Below are 22316 nucleotides of genomic sequence, written 5' to 3' on the forward strand. Positions count from 1 at the left end.
ATACGGTCAAGCTGCTCCCACAACAGCTCAATGGGGTTCAGATCTGGTGATTGCGCTGGCCACACACAGTTGTAGGAAATCTTCAATTTCTTAACAATTTCTCGCATGGAATAGTCTTCATTTCTAAGAACAAGAATAGACTGTCGAGTTTCAGATGAAAGTTCTCTTTATCTGGCCATTTTGAGCTTTTAATTGACCCCACAAATGTGATGCTCCAGAAACTCAATCTGCTCAAAGGAAGGTCAGTTTTGTAGCTTCTGTAATGAGCTAGACTGTTTTCAGGTATGTGAACATGGTTGCACAAGGGTTTTCTAATCATCAATTAGCCTTCTGAGCCAATGAGCAAACACATTGTACCATTAGAACACTGGAGTGATAGTTGCTGGAAATGGGCCTCTGTACGCCTCTGTAGATATTGCACCAAAAACCAGACATTTGCAGCTAGAATAGTCATTTACCACATTAGCAATGTATAGAGTGCATTTGTTTAAAGTTAGGGCTAGTTTAAAGTTATCTTCATTGAAAAGTACAGTGCTTTTACTTCAAAAATAAGGACATTTCAATGTAACCCCAAACTTTTAAACGGTAGTGTATATGTGATTTTAAGTTCCAGTTATTTAATATGAATGATATAGAAGTTTGTAGCTTATTCGTTAACACGAAAATACAAAAACGCTGGTGCTTATATATATATATATATATATATATATATATATATATATATATATATATATATATATATATATATATATATATATATATATATATATATATATATATATATATATATATATATATATATAAAGTAGTCTTGTTGAAACTTATGTTTGACTCTCCAAAGAAAAAGCTCGTAGTTGGTAAAAGTGCAATTTCTTGTGTTTTATTGGATTTGAATTTGTTTATTTAACCCGTTTTACGAAAAAAGGTAAATATCACTTTGATATAAATGATGTAGTAAGGTATTTCATAAAATCGATTCTGATGAGAAAATCGCCTGTAAAGGTCTGGACTCTGGATACGCTAAAAACAAGTTTGATACGACGCGGAATAAAAATTTAATTTCATGTTTCGATAAACTTCGGCTCGAAAAAAATTTTTTGTTCCAGTTTTTTCAAAAATTTTGCCAAATTTTTCAGAGAAAACAGTTTCCTTCGAAAAAAAATTTAAAATTCCGAGAAAATACAATATATTTGAAAATCTTCAAAATCATTTTTTCTCCTTTGTTTTTAACGAATTCTTTATTGTTTATAAGATAGAGAACTTATAGTCCATCAAAAACTCCTACCTTTTTTTCCTTTATTGACAAACCTGGCAATGCCATTTTTCTTCATTTCTTCTGGCGACGGGAGACTAAAACACCGCCTCCAGTTTTCGAAGATTTGAAAGGGTAAGAGTTGCGAAAAACATTACCACATATCCTGGTCCCTGACTCTCTTTGAAATGCAGACGAGAATAGTTAAATAATAGAGTAATTTAAGTGATGAGCGAAATTAAGATCTGAGGACATGTTACAAGTTGAAAAATACCAACGAATTCGTGAGCTAGCTGGAATTCAACAGTACCAACGAATTCGTGAGCTAGCTGGAAGTCAACAGTGCCAACAAATTTGTGAGCTAGCTGGAAGCTTAAACTGCAACCTATATCCCTCTTACCACAAAGTTAAAGAAGCCAAAAGAAAAGAAACAAACAAAAAACATTTTTCCTTTGAATTATCACCTCTTTATGCCTGGATTAGAATTTTTGAATGCGTTCTTCACATTTCATACCGCTTAGAAATTAAAACATGACAAGCAAGTGGAAATGAAAATAAAGAAAAGATGTCACGAAAAAAAAGTAAAGTTTAGGAAAAGTTTAAACGTGAATTGGGTTTTTTTATTGATGCAACCAAACAAAAAACTGGTAATACAAATGATGGAAGCTGTGCTCGTAAATTTTTCAGAAACCCTGCAAAGTCGATCGAGATAAAAGAAGTGCGATTATAATTAAAAAAGCGCTTAGGAATTATTTTAGAAATGCATAAACTTGGATCTTAAAATCAAATTGGATAAATTCGAAGCGTACGCAAGAGACCCGGGACTTATACATTGAACAATATTAATGTCGTCCTATGCCTGTTACCCATCATAAAGTTTTATTTCATGGCAGAGCCACTATGGAAACGAGCATTCTTCCATTCAATATTCTGAAGAAGCCCAAGAGGCGAGAAACAAACACAACAGTGAGTTTAGGGAACATTTTACGAGGAAACCATCAGCAATGGACACAAATACAGATTTATCAAACAGACTGCTAATTACTTCAGATCAGATTATAGCAAGTTTGAGAGCATGCCCGAAAACTAAGTATATTAAAACGAATCCTGAATTGTTAAATTTATTAGAAGGTAAGCAAAGTGATGCAGCTTTAAAAAGCGATAATCTTGTGGATCTGAGGATTCACTAGATGAACATGTTATCGCTAGTGATACCAAATAACTGAATAATCTATTTTTGCCCCTTTGAAAATGTGTTTTTTTATTTAAATTTAAAATCTAAATTTAAATGTCTCAATTTCAAAAAATGTTATGTATGCTTATTTCATTTTTATTACTTTTTATTTTTATGATTACTATCAGGCTTGGACTGGGCCGCCGGGATACCGGGAGATTCCCGGTGGGCCGGTTGGCATAAAAATTGTATTATATTTTTAGTTAGGCTACATTATATTATCCAAATAAAATGTAAATTAAAGTTCAGACTGGTTTGAAAGAGAAAAGAATCAGAGCAAATCAACTACTTGAAAGTGCAAAAGATAAATTTCGTATCAATGTTCACAACATGGTAATGAATCAAGTAATCAGAAGTTTAAAATAGAGATTCTCAGAGCATGGTAGTCTATATGCTGATTTATCTTGTTTAGATCCAAGAAATTTTGCAAAAATTTTGAAAAAAATGCCTAGTAGCAGATTGCAGCATCTGAGTGGGTTGCTCAGAAAGTTTGATGCTAGTGTAACAAAAGATCAGCTTTAAACGGAATTATCGGACTTTGCAAGGAAATGGGAAAGTTTCGAAATAACTCTTGAAGATGAATATAACTTGATATTTGACACGGAAGTATCTCACTGTGTCTCGGACAACATGTAACAATGTAAATCCGAAGAATCTGAAACTGTCTTTACAATCCCAGAAGTGGAAAACAGTGACAGCCACAGAAATAAATGCAAATCTTGCAAAAAATGTATTTTTTGTTGTTATTTTGTCCTCCAGAAGTTTAACTTGCATAATCTTGCGTATTCAAATTTGTTTCTGGCTTAAAAAGTTGTGCTGACATAATCCTCATCACAAGTTGCTTGCGAAAGGTCATTTTCGAAATTGAAACATATTTTGAACAGATTAAGAAATTTGATGAGCCAGTCAAGTTTACAGTCAATCATGCTGATGTCTTGTGAAAAAGACGTTCTTCCGAGAATTAATAACGATGCAATAATTGATGTCTTGGCATCGACTAGTCAAACGATGAAAAAGTTGCTATACTAGTTAATATTGAATAGCGATGGTGTCTACTATTTCTAGACTCCAACTAACAGCAGTGTTTTAGAAATATTTATTTTTATCAATATTTAGGCAGAGAAGATTAAATTTTTTTTTTTATACTTTAAATAATAATAAACAATAATTTTATAAAACGCTAATTATCACGTTGATGGGCTCAGTGACGCAACAGCATTTAAACTACTACTATAAGTTAATATAATGTTTTTTGACCCACTTTTTTTTAGTAATGATGAAAAGTTTACATTAAAATATATAATTTCTAAAAAAATCTCGCCTTAAAGCCTATTTTTATTGTGATAATTAAACTTTTTTAGCTTTTAGTTCAGTGACGCAACCTAATTTTTACAGATGTGTATGTGATAAAAAAACACTTGAATTATTTTTAAAGACTAAAGGTGTTTTCACTCAAGACATATATAATGTCAAAGATTCTTTCTAAACAAAAATATGGATATGTTTTGTTTAAAATATTGCAATAACTTGCCCTCAAATTTTACTCACTTTTTCGAATAATAAAAAGAAAAAACAGTTGCTAACATTCATCAAATTTATCTACTCGGTTCAAATATTTTCTACTCAAAATATATTTTAACAATAATTTTAAGGTGTTTAAACTACAATTAAAGAAAAAAAATCTTTTGAAAAAAGAAATTTTTAAACACAAAATTTCCATCGTGGAAATAGCCATATGTATGTATATATATATATATATATATATATATATATATATATATATATATATATATATATATATATTATTTATATATAAAATTTATGCAACATACAATGAAGTGGGCTGCCTTGACCAATTTTCCCGGGCCGGTTTTTCAAGCCAGTCCAACCCTGATTACTATACCTATAATTATACTTTAAATAAGCAAAGTTTAAGTCTATATTTGCTGAATTTTTTTCCTTCTAGATTGTTAAAATGACACATTGTGCAACGTTTAAAATGGGAGACAGAACATAATTCTCACATGACGATATGTGTAACTTAATAAACGTTGTTTGAACTAATTTTTTCCAGTTGGGTTAACCTCATGAACTTCGATCAAAAGTGATTTTAGATGACGCACTAAGCTTCAGATAAAAATTTATTGAAGTGCAATTCCTATGAAACTGCGCATATATATTTTAGGTAAAACGGTGAATTTTAGAAAAAAGGTAAAAATACATTTTAAAATATTTTTGTTTCAGCTAAGAGAATGAAATATCAATCAAATCATTGAATGCAACTTTTTAGAATAAAAAGATTTTAACAACTAAGACTCGTCCGATGTATCATTATATATTCTTTTGCGAAACTTTTTGTTGGAGATGTTTTTCTTGAAAATGATTGGAGCAATTGCCGATGTATCGTCTGTACCATCACTTGAGGACTCGTTTACTTCATCGTAGTTGTAATCTAAATTGACTTTGTTAACTATAGGGAGGTCTATGTTTCTTGACTTTGTTAATCTAGTTGAATTCGATGCGCTTTCACCGAATTCAAATGTATCCATGACTTGGGTAAATCCGCTGTGAACAGAACTAGAGTTGTCTTTTCGCACTGGAAAATCCGATCTCTCCTTAGGTTTCTTAAATATCGGATTAACTAAGTTCACATTATCGTCCTCTAGCAAGAGTTCGTCGCTCTTTCTTTTCTTTAAAGATTCTAAAAATTCATGAGCTACTTTTCGATTCAAATCATCAGCTGACAATCCATCCTTTCTTAAGCTCGAGCCATCATCTTCTAAACTATTGTTTAAACAAGAAGAACATAAGGTGTTAGAACAAATTTTTAATGTAAATGCTGCAACTATTTATTGAAAATTTGTTATTGTTGCTGATATTATTAAAATTTTTGCTATTTTTAAAGTGGGAAAAGCGCATTGATAAATTTCGAGGACAGTAAATAAGGATAAAAATGGCTGTAAAAACCAGTGACGCAAATGAAAATGTCTACCTATATTTTTGCCATTTTTGTGGATTTAGAACATGATCTGGTACTTGTTTTGGAAGCCTCTTTTTACAACTACCTTTGTTTCTTCCGATTATTTTATTATTATCAAGATCACTCTGACATTCTTGTGATTTCATTGGGTTAGAAAGTGTATCGTAACCAACGACAACATCTTCATGTTTTTTTTCTAACTCATCTAAATGTCCGAAGATCGAATTTATTCGTTTCTTAAATTGCTCGTCCGTATCGTCTTTTTCCGGTTGCATTTTTCAAACTTTTCCAATAAAAAATCAAATAGTAGCGTAACCCAATCCAATCGAATAAACTGACATGTTCAATCTCTTTAGACAATTTTAATAATGAGTAGAATTTAACTAAAACGATTTCTAATTGGAGAATAGAGCACGATCAACCATGCTTTAAAAACAATATTTTAAATATCACGCAGTTCTCCTTCATCATAGAAAAGGTAACATCTAAAGCTATATAAACCTATCTATGGATATCTAATAACTGTAGTTATTATATTTAAAAAAAATAATTTTTGAGAAAGACCACGCACTGAAAATAAAAAAGAAAAACTGGATACTTCTAATTTCTTTTTTAAAATAAGAATATCTAAGTAAGAGTAACTCTTTACAATTTGTAAAATTTGCGTCTTAAACCTTTAAGCCCAATTTTATTGTTGAATTTAGAAATAAAAATTGGGAAACAAACTTTTAACAACCCAAGTTTTATATAAAAAACCAGTCTCAATGACTAAAATAATAAAAATTAAGAATCAAGGTATTTAATATAAATAATACAATAGTTCATTAGTTTTTTTATAAATACAAAAATTACCTTAAAAATATTTGAACATAATTGCTAAATGTGTTAGAAAATAATATTTTAAACTATTTTTTTTTTTTCATTTTACTTTTCTTTGCTTTCATAATCTTTTTTTCTAACTCTTCTTGTTCCTTCATTGCTTCATATTCATCTTCAATTCTTGCAATTCGAGCACTGTACAAGATCAAAAATAAATAAAATATGTAACAAAGGCAAAACAACAATAAGTGTATGTTGCTAAAACATTGTCAAAAAAAAAAAAGATTTTTAATATTGCACACATAAACTGCTTTTTTAATTACTTTGTTTAGATTTTAAATTATTTCAACTATCTGGTTGCCGCCAATAATCAAATAAAAGCATGCTTGTACTAAAAGTATTCTTTAATTAGGGATCGTTTCTACCATAAGTGTTATTATGATCAAGTGTACCAGTAACCAAATTTTTTAGTCTGATCATTTCTTAAAAAAAATAAATGTCTATGCATGTCATTAACAAAAATATTTAGTTTTTCCACCTTCTATAATGGTCAATAATTAATATAAGGGTTCTTAACCAAGGCTATGGCATTTCACCATGATTTTGATTAGTCAAACCTTAAATGAATAAAATAATTTAAGAAACCTTTAAGATGGAAAGAAAAAGTACTTAAGTACCTTCTGGCTTCTTCTTTTTCAATTTGAGAATAGCTTGAATCCATGTTTTTTAAATCTTCTTCATCAGTGTCAGAATATCTAAATATAAATGCTGCTTAACTAGAATTTGCCTAGATAAGAGTTTAAATTGAAATAATATTACAGTCCTACTTTTTACAGATAGCACAGGTTAAGTTTTGGGTAAGAAACTTGAAATTGGTGTAAATTTTATCATTGCACCAGAAATAGTTGGATTTTGTTAGCAGCAAATGTTGGTATTGGAGTGAGATCACAGATCATTAAGTCATAGAGCTGGTCTGCAGTAAAAGGCTCTACACAGTGAGCCTAATAGGTGGACAAAATGGGAAAAGTTTTAGTTGCCTAATCTCTACAACTTACTTAATTTTAGTTTCTATATATCTTAAGCGTTATTTATTGTTAGTTGATTTATATTAAATCCCTTACTTGACTTGGAGACTTGAAAATTGCAATTAAAAAAAATTATAAGTATATATAAATAATTTCAGTGAGATCAACATTGTGTGATATTTCATTTACATCTTTGTTATCAAGAAACCAAATTGCTACAAGATTACTTTAATGTATTCAGAGGTAAGACAATGCATATTGTTACATGAATTTGTCATTTGTATGTTATCTCAGCAATACTTAGAAGATCACATATTGTTACATGAATTTGTCATTTGTATGTTATCTCAGCAATACTTAGAAGATCACATATTAGAAAAAAAAAAAAAAATTCTGGAAAATTTTTTTTCTGGACTGATGAATGATACACATTGACATGTACTGTCTAATATGTATTTAAGTTATACAATGTTTAAATTGAGTTTCCATTGATTGCTTGTCCCCATAAGTCCCCATTCTAATTTTATATATGTTTTAATTTCAAAAATCAGTTGTCCACATAGCATATATTTTAACATGAACATGTCAAATAAAAACCAACTTCAAGTAGATGTGATTGAAAATCAGCTAAAGTTGATGATGCTTCTAATAAAACTAACAAGTGGCTTGCTTGAATCTCATTCATCCAATTAATTAGTTTTTGCTGCTAGTAAGAAATTAAGAGATGAATCAATTGTTATTGCTGCCAAGAAGGTTTCAAACCATTTATAAACCACTTTTATCAGAATCTGATGCTATTGTTTTATAAATTGTTGATGTAATTTCAAATTCACAATATTTTCTTGCACTACTTTTTGTTTTATATTATTGCTAAAACATTAATTAAAAAACAGGTAAGAAGTTATTAAAAAATCTATTTACTCCCTATGTAACTAAGGAAGATATCTGGTTGCTAAGCATCATAGATATCCATAGCAACCAGAAATCAAAATTAATGTCACCATTCAAACTAGAATCCTCAAATTAGTGTAGAGAGTAAAAATGGTCTTTAAATCTTCTCTATGTGATGAGTTATTAACTTTGTCAAGAAAAAGTGAATTCTGGCCCACTGTGCTCTGTTAGGCAATTCCTTGTCAATTTCATAAGACCAGTCATGAAGTTTTGTATTGATTTACAATCCAGCTGTCTATTAAACATGAGTTCTCTTATGATATCAGTTGAACTTTTATTTGCAGTCAAGTTTTTATAGCCTTTTTAAATGATACTGCATTTTGGATTATCATAAATTTTTTTTACACCACATAAAACAAATAATATTCAAGTATTATTTGTTTGCTGTCTTCTAAAAAATTTGTTTTTCTATATAAAACAACTATTTTTTCCCACTAGATGTAGCCATCTTCATTTGGATCATCTACTTATACTATTTTGAAGATTTTCAAATCTATTACTTATTCAACAAAATTGTTGTCACCATAATAAAGATACAGAGGATTGCATGTAAGACTTTAATTGAACAAAAAGTGTAATATAAGTATATACAAACAACGTAAGTATATGTAAATAACATAAGTAAATGTAAATATCAAACAGCAACAAGTAAAGAATCAAAAGCAAACTAATGCAATAGGAAATAAAGCTAAAGTAGAGTTCTACACAGAAATAATATAACAAGGTAACAACACAAGATTAAAAAACTTAAAAAAAAGAATTGAGTAAAAATACCTTGTTCTGTCATAACCAAATATTTTTTTGATATAATGAGATACATTGCCAGACTCTCCAGAATCATCAATGAAATCATCATCTTCTGAATCATCTTCATCAAGATCATAGACTTCATCATAAAGATCTGTCTCAGCCAAACCGCTGTTTCCTGTTTTAATAAATATTATTTTAAAAGATTGAGTAAAAACCCAAAAATGAGTAAATAATACTAACACTAAGCTTAAGATTTGTTTTAAGACAAAAAAATTTAATTAAAAAAAAAAAATTTGCATTTAAAAAATAAATTATTTTTATTTGATAAAAATGATATTAATCAAATACATAAGTTCTCATCTTGATGGATACATACCAGTGACACGCCTCATTTCAAACAATTTTCTTTTTCTTGCCAACATACGTTCTTCCTTTTCAAATTCACTTTCAACATCCGCTGCAGATTTTTTTGAAGTAACTTTAGCACTTTTCTTCTGAGGTAGAACTAATGTTTTTTTAACACCAGCAGTGCTTGGTAGTGATTTCAATGGCAATCCTTTCTTTTGTATGTTACCTTCGCATATTGTCTCAGCAATTAAGCCACGCTTAACAGCAGAACTTGCATTTGGAACAATTTGCTTTTGAGTTAAATTTTGTTTTATGTGCATTTTGTTAACATTGTTTGTTAAATTATTGTTGTTATTTTTTTGACTTTTCGCTAGTAACTTAGAGGTCTTTTTATCTGAACTACCTGGAACCTGGATTATCTTTTGCTCTTTTTTGTTAAGATTTTTCACTTTTACATTTTCATCTGGATCTAATATTTCAGCTTTTTTTTTAGTATTGTTTGAAGTTTTTAAAACACTTAAGTTTTCAACCTTAGCTGTTGTAGAATTATTCTTTGCTAGTGCAGCAAGTTGAGCAAAGCTCATAATATTACTAGAAATTTTCTTAGCCTTTGGTTTACTCTCTATACTTTGAACAGATTTTTGATGTTCTAGCTCACAGGATTTAGAATTTTTTAAACTTGATGAGCTGTTGACTTGCTTTAATAAATTTTTTTCTTTTATGATATTTTCTGCTGAATGATTTGGTAATGTATTATTAGCCTTCACATTTTCAGCAGCTCTCAACTCTGTTTTTTGATCTGAGTTTTTTTTGTTAGTCATTTTTTGTTCCTCTAAAGTCAATTTTTGTTTTTTAGCTGGTTCAGTAGATTGAAGTCGAGCTAAAATCCGCTTTTTACGAGCTTCTATCTCTTTTGCTGAAACAAAAAATGCACTTTAAAGAAAAAAAAAAAAAAAAAAAAGATGAATTATTAACATCAAATCAGGAGTTAAGTTTTTTAAATTAAAGATTAAGCTTTCAGCAAATAACTTGGAATATTTGCTATTACAATCAAACCTTTCATATTATCTGCTTCTGCTTTCTTCTTTGCTAAAAATTTTGCCACAGCAGATGAAGATACTACTTTACTGTCATACTTTTCACCACCAAACCTCGCAGCCTAAAAAACTATTGTAATAGATATATGCTTTCTAAAACCTTTTTTATAAATTAGAATTTTTCAAATTATGTGACACTAAAGTGATACACATTTTAAGTTATAAACTAGAAATAAAACAATTTTCATGAAATTAATAAATACCAATCAATGTTCACCACCTTCTTTTTTGATAGGGAAGTATTTCCCTCAGCAATCTGCAACAGATCTTTAAAGTCCATTGTTACAGTCCTAATATAACTTTAAAGTATCTTGATTATGAAATTACTGTAACTAAAAACATGTAAAAGTTGTAATTACAGTTACATAAATTTGGGGCATGCTCTGTTAGGATCTTATAAAAGAATAAGGCGCTACTCGACTTTCTCCCCCCCCCCCCCCTAATTTTATGATTGATTCTGATAGAGAATTTTATGCTGATTAAGAATCGTATAAAAACATGGGTCTCAAAATCAATGGAAAGTGCTCTAATTCGAAGTCAAAGTTGTAAAAAATCCCACTAAAAACCCTAATATTCGCCATTTTGAAAATACTAAGTTAATGATCTTTTAGCTGACAAAAGCAAAACATTAATAGCATGGTTTTTACGTTAAAAAAGTCGTTAAAGTATGTTTATCTTGCGCAATTTTTTGTGGCAATGAAAATAGCCGTTTTTTGATTTATTAGAGAATAAACTATATTGCAAGTAATGTACTTCACTGTGCACTCCTGAGACCGCCAGGGTAAATTTTGGTTTACTCTAAATTTTTTTGTTTATTTAATATTAATGGATTAAACAAAGTATTTTGAAATAATTTTTAAAATCTAAACTAACTTTTAAACATAGAAATTTTAGATTTAATTAATTAAAATGTCTAAAACAAATTGCGTCATTTTATGATTGCATCATCTATTCTATTTGGTACAAATTATTGCAATACCGATGAAAATAATTACTACAGTTAAAAGCGATCATATAAAACTTATATTTTTTTGTCAAAATGGCCGACGAAAAATGTCTAATTTGTGCATGTTGCTTTATTTCCTTTGGAAAAGGATCACATAAACTTATTAAAGTAACTCCCGCATTACAACTTCACATTCAAAATTTGATTTGGAGAGAATATGATGTAGAAAAAGAGTGTTGTCCAAAAAACATTTGTAATTCTTGCAAGACAAATTTATATGCATTGAACAGGGGTGAAACATCAAAATTAAATGATTGGATTGAGAAAATATCTCAAATAAACAAACAAAAACTCAGAAGATCATCTGATATTAGTGAAATATCTGAACAGATCACAACAAATAATCAAGATATCGTTGATAAAATTGTTAAAAAGATATGTCCTTCTTGCTTTTCTACAATAGGTATGATTTCCTTAAACAAATTAAAAATATTGTATAACTTGTATATTTTAGTTAAAAAACTATTTCTTCAGTTATTAAAAAAAAAAGTAATTTAAATTTAGCATAGAGTCTATGCTAGTCAATGCATAGTCTATGATAGACTTATTAAATATTAGTGTATTGTTTTTATATGTTTTACAAATATAATAATATCAGAGTTTTTTCTACCCTAAATTTCTATTTAGGCAAAGGAATTTCTCACTTTTGCTGTAAAAGTGAAGCTGTAAAAAACCTAATTATGTTGGCTGAAGGTCTTGGAAATGTATCCAGTGAACAAGTTGCTTCTGGAATTCTCAAAATAAAAATGAAAAGAGACGATATTAAATCTGGAGACAAGTTTCCTTTAAAAACCTTTGGAAACAATCTTCTTCTTGTTGTTGGCCCACCTGATAATAAATGCACCAGAACATCCGTTAAAAAGTTATCTCTAGAAACTAAAATGGAAATCTCTAATACTCTAAACCTGAGTAAAAGAAAGACTAACCTACTTTGTAAACATATGCGACAAAATTTAGGGAAGAAAATATTAGAACCTAATATATCAATCAGATAGAGGAGCTGCATAATGTATTTTCAGATTTTTATGATGTCAAAACTGAATCATTCATTTCAGGGGATGAAGAGATAAGTCGTAGTTTAGTATTTGTAAAAGATACTTCTGATTTAATTCTTTATATGATTAATGAAAGAAGTTTGAATCCTTATAGCACTATTGCTAGGATTTCCATTGATGGTGGACAGGGTTTTCTTAAATGCATTATAAATGTTTTTGACCCACTATGTAAACATACAACTTCAGAAAGTCTTGATGATTGTGGTGTAAAAAGATCATTGGTTTTGGCTTTAGTTGAAGATGTTTCAGAGCATAATGGTAATCTTAGCAAACTATTGAAACCACTAGCTCTGAGTGATGTAAAATATTCAATAGCATTTGATCTAAAATGTGGTAACTCTTTATTTGGTTTAAGCAGTCACAGCGGCAAGTATGCATTCTCTGGTGTGAAGTACTCTTGAGAGCAGAAAAAAAAGAACCTTAGGTTCAATTGATACCAACTACAACAAGTTCATTGAAGATGGATGTAAAAAGAATCACATGATGGAATTTAAAAACTGTATTTCTCCTAGAGTTGTGTATCTTGATGAACCTAAAGAAACTTTAGTGGAATATCTCATTACTCCACCAGAGTTACACATTCTAATTGGTATTACTTCTATGTTTGTAAAAATATTAATTACATTGTGGCCTGATTTTGATTCGTGGCTTAAGTCGAACTATATAATCTTTAGAGGTTACCACGGAACTGGTTTGGATGGTAATAATTCACAGAGACTTTTAGATAAATTAGATAATTTAGAAGTTGACCTTTTAAGTGCAGCCTCTATATTACCAAATATGATATTTCTCCAACCTGTAGTTAACTGTCTTAGAAAGTTTTCAATTATTAAAACAAAAGGTTTTAGCATGTTTATTGGAGATTCTATTGCTGAATCAGTTTTAGATTTTAAAAAAGCTTTCGAAAATCTGCAGCTTCATCTTCTGGAAAAGTTTAACTACCAATTAAATATTAGCTGGAAATTTCATATTTTAGTATGTCATCTTGTTCCTTTTCTTCAGCATAGTCAGTTTGGGCTTGGTGTATATGCCGAGCAGGCAGGAGAAAGTGCTCACCACTATCACTATCAAGTATGGAAGCGATACAAGCGTCGTTTGGAACACAATGATTATGCAAAACAGCTTAAGAAAAGTGTGATTGAGTTCGGTATAAACAGTTTCAAGTAGTCCTTTTCTCTCATTTTTTAAAATTTTTAATTATTGTGAACTTTGAAATGATTGAATTATTTTATAAGGAATTTCAATATTTCATGTTAAACTGCTACATTTATTGCTTTGATGTTATATTGTTAATCTAGAATTTATCTTAATTTTATCATAAAAGATCTCATTTTTTCATTTTAAAGTTGTATTTTTTGTAACAAAAGTTGTTTTAGAAGTGTAATATCCCTATAATTTTTGAAAAAAATCCCCGCCCTCTCATATTATCCCCTCCCCCTCCATATGTTATTTTAGGTAAAAACTATTTTTGCAAAAAAGATATGTTTAAAAGTTTGTTTAGATTTTAAAAATTATTTTAAAATACTTAACTAAACCCAATATTAATAATTAAACAAAAAAAATTAGAGTAAACCAAAATTTACCCTGGCGGTCTCAGGAGAGCACAGTGACTTTTGTAATAAATTTTAAAAAAAAATTCAACAGTTTTGTTTCCTAAAAGAAGAACTTATGAAACTTAGTACATAGTTGTTCTATCACATGTAAAATTTAGAAAATGTAACCTTCAAACCGTTTTTTTAATAAAAAAAACCAGCGTAGGATACAATAATAATTATTCATCAATTTTTCTACATTCTCACATTCTACGTTCAACCTTTATTTGAAATCTTCCATTAATTTCATTTCGTTATAACACTTTCGTTACAATACTTTAAAATAATAATGCTAAGGCTTATGGAAACCAGGTCTGTTTATTGCGCAATGTAACGGTAATTAATTTTCGTTAAAAATGAAAGCGTTTTGAAAAAAAATGGCGAATATTAGGGTTTTTAGTGGGATTTTTTACAACTTTGACTTCGAATTAGAGCACTTTCCATTGATTTTGAGACCCATGTTTTTATACGATTCTTAATCAGCATAAAATTCTCTATCAGAATCAATTATAAAATTAGGGGGGGGAGAAAGTCGAGTAGCGCCAAGAATAATTCTCTAAAAAAAAAAAAAAATTGATAATCAGTAAATCAAGAAATATTTTACATTTTTTACTTGGATTATCTCAATTGTTATATTACTCTATCACCTGTTAAGAGATAAAATTGCTAATGCATTTAGATTTTATTATCTTATCTACTTAATATACACACAGGCAAGTGGGTGCTACGTCAATTAGAGAAAGTTTCAATGTAGAGTGTTAAGGTAGAGTTTTATTAAGTATCGAGCTAACTTATATAATTAATTTTATGTGTAGGAGGTATCGCGTATTTTCAAGACAGATACATTATATACATTTGATAAGGTCGATATAGTATTACCCAGTCTTTTTTAATTTAAACTAATACTTATCGGTTCCGATAAATTTACTTTAAGCCTGGGTAACACTATGTCGACAAATAACAACAGCTTTAAAAAATTGCCAAAGCTGTAAAATAACCTATGATATTGTACTTCTTGTATGGTACGTTACGTTTGGTATGGTACGTTAAGTTTGATTATTTTTTAAAATCAATGATTGCTTAAAGTGTTAACAATAGTTTTTAAGTAGCAACTAAGGTTTAAAGAATTTTTAAAAGTTATTTAATAATAAACTTTGAAACTAAATTGTATTTTAAAAGTAATTTTTACTTGTTAAAATTAACAACAAAAATTCAAAAATATTTATGCTAAAAAGTAACAAATTTGCAGTATTCATTTCAACGCAAGAAACTAAATGTGGTAAAAAGTATTCACAATAAACCCCAATAAAAGTATGTATACATATGAAGACTTCACGGGAAGAAACGGCAGGGTCAGATTTTGAAAATTTTGACTTTTTACTCTTTCTAGCTTTACTAACCATAATAGCATACTTTGTATTTGAATTCAAATCAAATAAACGATTTGATGCATATTTAAAGTTTTTCTAAATTTCCCTAAAAATTCGAAACTTATATAGGTTTAAAAGTTTAATAATGACTTATCTCAAAATGAACAAATGTGACCCTGCCGTTTCTTCCCATGGAGTCTTCATATGGTAGGAGCAACTGTGCAAAATTTTTCGAGAGTTATTTAATTTTTGATGATTATTGTGATGAAAAGCGCCCTTAAAAAAAGGTTTAACTTTATTTGGTAGAAATAAAGCAAGAACAATCTAAAATTAGCATCCACAAACAGATTTGTAATTATGGAAGAAAGAAAAGCTTTCAGAAAGTATAAATATACAACCAATAAATATCAAATCAATAAAGCTTTTTGAATGTTAACATTCAAATATAAAGGTAAAAATCATGAGGATCTTTATAAAGGTAAAAATCATGAGGATCGCCGCAAAGCTGTGTGCTTTTTATGTTTACAAAAATGAAAAAGAGAGCTCACGACATTTATTATTGAAAGAGTTCATAAACTTATGAAAAATGACTTGGATTTTAACAATGAAAAGGTTCCAAGAGGATTTTATGATCACGGTCGAACGCTGCTTGAAAATTGAAATCAAAATAAAACAAAATTTTTATTGCCTAAGTTGTTTAACTTTGATTCAATTTATATTGAGCCACGTGCTCGAAATTCTATGAACTAATGTTTGCTTTGCAAGATTATAAAACTAAAGTTTTATGAAAAGCACCCGGTCAAAGGCAAACAAAAAGGAAGAAATGATACATTTTCATCTGCAATCTCAAGAGCCTCATTTTTCAGTTTGTTGCATAAAACTGAAAAATATGCACAAAGTGTCTAACAAAAGTTGGTCGAGGTCGAAGTCACTTTTGTACAGTCGTAAAAAGAGAATAAAATTTGAAAAAATTCGTTTAAAATGATTTAGTCGGAGCTGACCAACCCAGTGGGCACAAGAACGTTTTGCAAACGTTTTTTAAAGGTCCCATGAAACGTTTTTTAATGGTTTTTTGAACGTTTAAATGAAACGGTGACCGGACGTTTTCCTAAAAACGTTTTTTGAACGTTTTCTAAGCGTCTCACAAAAACGTTTTTTAATGGTTTTTTGAACGTTCATATGAAACGGTGACCGGACGTTTTCCTAAAAACGTTTTTTGAACGTTTTTTAAAGGTCTCACGAAAACCTTTTTTGATGGGTTTTTATTTTATGTAAATGAAACGTTTTAACCTTTTCAAGGATTATCCTAAATGCATTTATTTAAGTATAAGTTATTTCAGTAAATAAGTTATGTTATGCAAAAAAAAAATCTTTTACAAACGAAAATTTAGGAGCAACAGCCTAGATCACGATAATTTAATAAATTTCTAAAAGTTTAATTTTTTGTTTATTTAAAATATAAGCATACAAAAAAAAAGCATACATTTACAAATAAGCCTACAAAAACGTTATAAAATAATTGTTATGCAATTCTGTCAAGAGCTCTCTTCAAATGATCTTCAACTTATCGACCGAATCGAACTTCGTTGTATGTGACACCAGTGTTTCTAAAAACAGAACTACTATAGAAATCTTTCATAGATTTCAACTAGCACATATAAAGGGTGTTACTTGAACACACATTTATACTCATGGTAAATTCTACACTTCACTTTTAGTTTATTTAACAAGTTTTTTAACCTTGTTATAATTTGATTATGTAATAAAATAAAATAAAAAAGCCTGATGAAAGTTCCTCATAACAATAAATTCAAGTGATGCTTCATGGGTAGTTTTTTAAACTTGATGAAAAAAAACTTCATATATTATTTATTAATATTGGAAATACTTTCAAACTTGATAAAAAATATTTATTTACATAAAATGTTTAATAAAACCAGATGACATTCTTTGATAAACTTACATTCAGAAACTTTTTGCACTTTAATAATAGGACTTGCTTCTCTTATGTGCAAATAACTGTGACATGTTGCACTGTTTCATTCAAATATGAATAGAAATAGCTTCATACATTTATTAAAAAATTTATTTATCTAATATTTTTAACTCAAACATACCTTGCATTTATTTGCTTGTAACAATGTCTGCACCTTTGATACTCATAATACTCATCAAAATTAGGTTCAATGAAATCATTAATAAATTTCGTTTTTACTTCTATTTTTTCTCCATACACTAAAATAGTAATTTTTATCTCATTTACATTTCATATATATATACTAATTTTATTATAAAAAACGCCCTTTAAAATAACTTAAATTTGGTTGAGATTGTTTTCTTGCAACTATTTCTTTGCTACTCAATACTGAGAACATATGCACAAAAATCTTTGTATTATATTATATCTATAACAGTAACAAATACAAAAACTACAAGTTAGAAATTAAATGAAATGCACTAAATTGTTGTAAAAAGTGAATAACTTTATTTTAATACTTTATAATAAAATGTGTATAACAAAAACTAAAAAATGTAAAATTTCATACATTAAATAAAAAAAACAACAAAAAAACTGCTTTTATATTTATATATAAATATATATATAATTTTTATAAAAATTATATATATATATATATACTTCACAATAGCAGCGCTATTAAATGCACTTGAGATATTTGATATTGTTGTTTTAGGTTGAAAAAAAAACCTGTTAAAGTAGAAAAAGTATGCCTGATGTCACTCTAGTGTGTGTGTATATATATATATATATATATATATATATATATATATATATATATATATATATATATATATATATATATATATATATATATATATATATATATATATATATATATAATTTTTACCATTAAATGTCAAATTTAAATAAAAAAGAAATTAATTTAGAAGATTAAAAAAAGTTTAAAAATTGTAAATAAAAGGTGTTTAATTGATAAATTGCCTGCCCAAACCAAAACCCTCAGTCAATGTAGCAAGACTCCTTATATGTTCTAACTATATATCTGTATATATACATATGTATATTTATGCATTTATTTAAAAATATGTATATATATTTATTATAAATTTATTTTTATACATTGATGCTTATTATATATCAAAATACAACAATCACAAAAGAAATATATAGGCTATGCAGTTATCTATCTACTTTATTATAGCTATATAATACCATAATACAAATTAATAGATTAATAATTCTACTATAATAATTTACTTTATTAATATTATAATATTATATAAAAATAATTTTATATGACCAGATAAAAAATCATAAAGTGTATAACAGTTATATTTAAAAAAGTTTTATTAAAAAAACTTGTAGAGCATTTATATGAAGGCATTCCATGTTCTTGTAAAGCATACACATGTGTAAGTAAATGATTACAGTTTGTAAGATAAGGGTTGTGAAGCCATTTTTATAGGTCCTGCAAAAATATTATACGAAGTAAAAATTATTATTAACTTAAGAAGTTTTTAAAATGTTTTTTAAAGGATTTAATTTCCAATCGTTACTCGGGCAAACATCAAACATTTCTGTGTCCTTAGGAAACATCCATGTTCTGTACTCTATTTTTTTTCCCATTATTTTTCATGCATCCTATCAGGAGTTCAGTTTAAATGATTTCTAATCAACTTATACACCAAACTATATTTTGTTTGTGAAACTTTTAACAACAACAGCAACAAAGAATTCTACATAAATTTTTTATAAACTGCGTTTAACTTGCTCGTGTAAAGGGTGTTACATATACACACATTTATAAAAGTAATTTATTGAGGGAAAATCACACTTTAAACATTATGTTAATAATTTTACAAAAGTAATATAATTAATTACAAAATTTAAAAAAATTTAAATTTGAAAAAAATAAAAAAAGTTATTACTTTAAAAGTTTTAAATTCCCAGTTCTTAGGTAGTCTTTTTTAACTTGTAAAAAAAATAAATAATATATTATTTTTAACTTATTAAAAATACATACATATTTTTTAACTTAATCAAGATAAAATGTTGAATAAAAACAGAAAAATTACAATTAACACATTTTTTGACAAACTTATATTCAACAACTTTTTACACTGCAATATATGGACTTACTTCTCTTATATGCAAACAAATGTGATATGCTACATCATTACATTCAAACAAATGCAAAAAAAGATCATTTTTTATCAACTAAATAGTCTACTATAATCTAAATAGTCTAAAAAGTCTACTAAATTTACAGTCATTTTTTAAATTTTAAATCTTCAATAATACTGCGTAATAAAGAATTTTTACTTAGCTAAAAACATGTAAGTGCTCAATAATTTTATAGAAATATTATCCTATGAATGTCATTATGGAAAAAAAGTGTTTTTACTTGTACATAGGTTGTAAAACTGTTTCTAGCTGGAGTAGAACAGTCCTCCTAGAAATAGCTACATACATTAATAATAAAAATAAAAAAATAAAAAATTTTTATAATTCAAACTTACCTTGTAATAGGTTCTGACTATTTTTATGTAACTACAATTGCTTCCTTGTTGCTTATATTTGAGGATGGTAGTTTAACTTTAGTTATGGCAGTTTAGTATATACATACATACATACATACATACATACATACATACATACATACATACATACATACATACATACATACATACATACATACATACATACATACATACATACATACATAATATATAATATATATATATATATACATATATATATATATATATATATATATATATATATATATATATATATATATATATATATATATATATATATATATATATATATATATATATGTGAGAAGTGAGAAACCTCAAAAATTAACTTTGCTTATATGCTTACATATATATCTTTGTTGTTCAAATTTGTCTAATATTACGCATGCGCAGTTAGTCGTTTACAGTTTTCAAAAAGCGTTTTTTAAAGGTTTTTCTAAGGTCCCGCAAAAGTAATAAAAAAAAGTCTTATTAAAACGTTTATCAAACGTTTTTAAAACGTTTTACCAATATATTCGACGTTCAACCGACCATTAAACGTTTACTAAACGTTTGCAAAACGTTCCTGTGCCCACTGGGAACAGTCATTGCCATAAAAGAAGGATCACCTTAGAGTGGTACCATTAAATGATCTTTTTTTTGTAATTATATGACTTATGATACAATATGTTCAGCTAAGCAACCGAGGCATATATCTCTTTTTCATTAAAAGACTTGGGTCTTTATGAGTATTTTTTTGTTTTGATTTATAAAAAGTACATTTTCAAACTAAATCAGTTTGTAAATAAAGTTACTCTTTGATTTGCTTAGGACAGTCAAAAAGTATAAAGATTTACTTTCAAACTCAAGACATTCTCTATGTTCAGTTCTAAAACGGCTTTTCTAACACCAAAATGAGGAAACTGGGATCTACTTTTAACAAGTCAAGGAGGGTTTAGACTGGTTGAGCCAGAAATTTAATGGCGGAAGGAATGAAACTTGCTGAATTCTTTACGCTGCCAAAAGTCAACATTTTAAAAGAATAACACAGCCTTGACAAGACAGTCAAAATAAGTCTTGCTGTTATTAACGCATAAAAGGAAATCAAGGAAACATTCAACCCGCGAAATAAAATCCTCAAATTACTCAAAACTTCAACAGCTCGAGACACTGGAGTCAAGTGCCAATTAATCACTGCGACTGTAGAAGAAGTTCCAAACACATAGGCTAAGAAAAAAATTTTTCAATACAGGAGTCTTAAGAACATTTAGAAGTCTGAAGACGGATCACAACAGTTTTGTTGCTGCTGGATCGAAAAAAGCAAAGCCAATGAATTCAACTACCTGATCAAATCTTTGTTCGTGCCTTAAGACTTGTTCTGGTTTTTATCCGGCCAATGAAGCTCCATCTTTTTTTTGGGGGGTAAATGGCCATCTTTTCAGGAAGCTTCTATAGTGTAGGCCAAAAGCAAGAGACTGGCCTGCAAAGCTAGGCGTTTAAACGCAGCCATATCACTGTGGCTAATTTACTGGGACTGAGTGCAGAAACCTATTAAAAAGTATTAACATACTTTAAAGAATAACTAAAAAATTCAACTCATTTTAAGCTTTTTTTTTTTTTTTTTACTTCTCCTCGGTTCCAATACCAAGTCGAAGGGTGGGATGTTCGACGCTTAAGTACATCACCCCGTTTAACGTCTTGGCGACAGAAAATGTCACACTGACAGATCGCTGTATATTTACAATTATATATATTTATCATTCACCTCTGTTACTAGTCACTTCTTTTCATATGTATAAGTATTTGAAAGCCATTATATTTTGACATTAACTGGTCATTTTCTGTAAGATTTTCACACAATTTATTTACAAAGATGTTTGTTCTATATTTACGAAGACGTTTGTTCAAAGTTTACACGTTCAAACGGTCTTCCATTCAAAGTGATGTAGTTTCTGAGAGCTTAGAAACCGTAGAATAATCAAAAACGCATTTCTTAAGCATCTAGAAAAGAAAATATCGAGCTCTAAAAAATTTTTCGGAAATCAAAAAATAACTTTTTTTTTTCACCTTCTATAGATAATATTTTTTATTTTTTAATTGAATTTATCGTTAGGGTTGCATACAAATTTAAGACCCAAATTAGTGCCATATCTTGTTCCGATAGCTTCCTTCTTTCGCATTATTATTATCATTATTATTATTATTTATTATTATTATTAATATTATTATTATTATTATTATTATTATTATTATTATTATTATTATTATTATTATTATTATTATTATTATTATTATTATTATTATTATTATTATTATTATTATCATTATTATTATTAA

General features: G+C 28.1%; 2 protein-coding genes, 1 long non-coding RNA gene and 1 pseudogene across 8 annotated transcripts; 1 reads left to right on the top strand and 3 right to left on the bottom strand.

Moving 5' to 3' along the window:
- Nucleotides 1–4755: 4755 nt before the first annotated feature.
- On the bottom strand, nucleotides 4756–5888 carry LOC145181899 (uncharacterized). Its single transcript, XM_080057091.2, has 2 exons — nucleotides 5479–5888; nucleotides 4756–5270 (listed from the first exon to the last, which is right to left on the bottom strand). Exons 1-2 carry the CDS (start codon nucleotides 5739–5741, stop codon nucleotides 4796–4798), a joined length of 738 nt encoding a protein of 245 aa, XP_079913217.2. The 5' UTR covers nucleotides 5742–5888; the 3' UTR covers nucleotides 4756–4795.
- Nucleotides 5889–6235: 347 nt separating this feature from the next.
- LOC145181931 (uncharacterized) lies at nucleotides 6236–11046 on the bottom strand. Of its 3 annotated transcripts, none has more exons than XM_080057130.2 (6): nucleotides 10660–11046; nucleotides 10416–10518; nucleotides 9388–10275; nucleotides 9036–9186; nucleotides 6963–7040; nucleotides 6236–6480 (listed from the first exon to the last, which is right to left on the bottom strand). In XM_080057130.2, the coding sequence occupies exons 2-6, from the start codon at nucleotides 10420–10422 to the stop codon at nucleotides 6372–6374; spliced, it is 1233 nt and encodes a 410-aa protein (XP_079913256.2). In that variant the 5' UTR covers nucleotides 10423–10518; nucleotides 10660–11046; the 3' UTR covers nucleotides 6236–6371. The 3 variants fall into 3 exon arrangements, with proteins under 3 accessions (XP_079913256.2, XP_079913255.2, XP_089927757.1); XM_080057129.2 differs by having other exon boundaries at nucleotides 10677–10860; XM_090071631.1 differs by having other exon boundaries at nucleotides 10416–10526; nucleotides 10660–10797.
- Nucleotides 11047–11360: 314 nt separating this feature from the next.
- LOC149879065 (uncharacterized) lies at nucleotides 11361–13855 on the top strand (annotated as a pseudogene). Its single transcript, XR_016446887.1, has 2 exons — nucleotides 11361–11865; nucleotides 12090–13855. The product of XR_016446887.1 is annotated as an uncharacterized LOC149879065 (transcript).
- A 3017-nt stretch (nucleotides 13856–16872) lies between these two features.
- Nucleotides 16873–20186, bottom strand: LOC149879066 (uncharacterized). Of its 3 annotated transcripts, XR_016447052.1 has the most exons (4): nucleotides 19865–20186; nucleotides 19389–19431; nucleotides 17597–17714; nucleotides 16873–17086 (listed from the first exon to the last, which is right to left on the bottom strand). It is a non-coding gene; the product is annotated as an uncharacterized LOC149879066 (long non-coding RNA). The 3 variants fall into 3 exon arrangements; XR_016447049.1 differs by lacking the exon at nucleotides 19389–19431 and having other exon boundaries at nucleotides 16881–17086; XR_016447050.1 differs by lacking the exon at nucleotides 19389–19431 and having other exon boundaries at nucleotides 16884–17086; nucleotides 19980–20186.
- Between the last annotated feature and the right edge of the window lie 2130 nt (nucleotides 20187–22316).

This window comes from Hydra viridissima, unplaced genomic scaffold (assembly GCF_058129835.1).
Source record: "Hydra viridissima isolate aposymbiotic clone 2 unplaced genomic scaffold, HvirCarnegie_v1 scaffold_14, whole genome shotgun sequence".
NCBI lineage: Eukaryota > Metazoa > Cnidaria > Hydrozoa > Anthoathecata > Hydridae > Hydra > Hydra viridissima.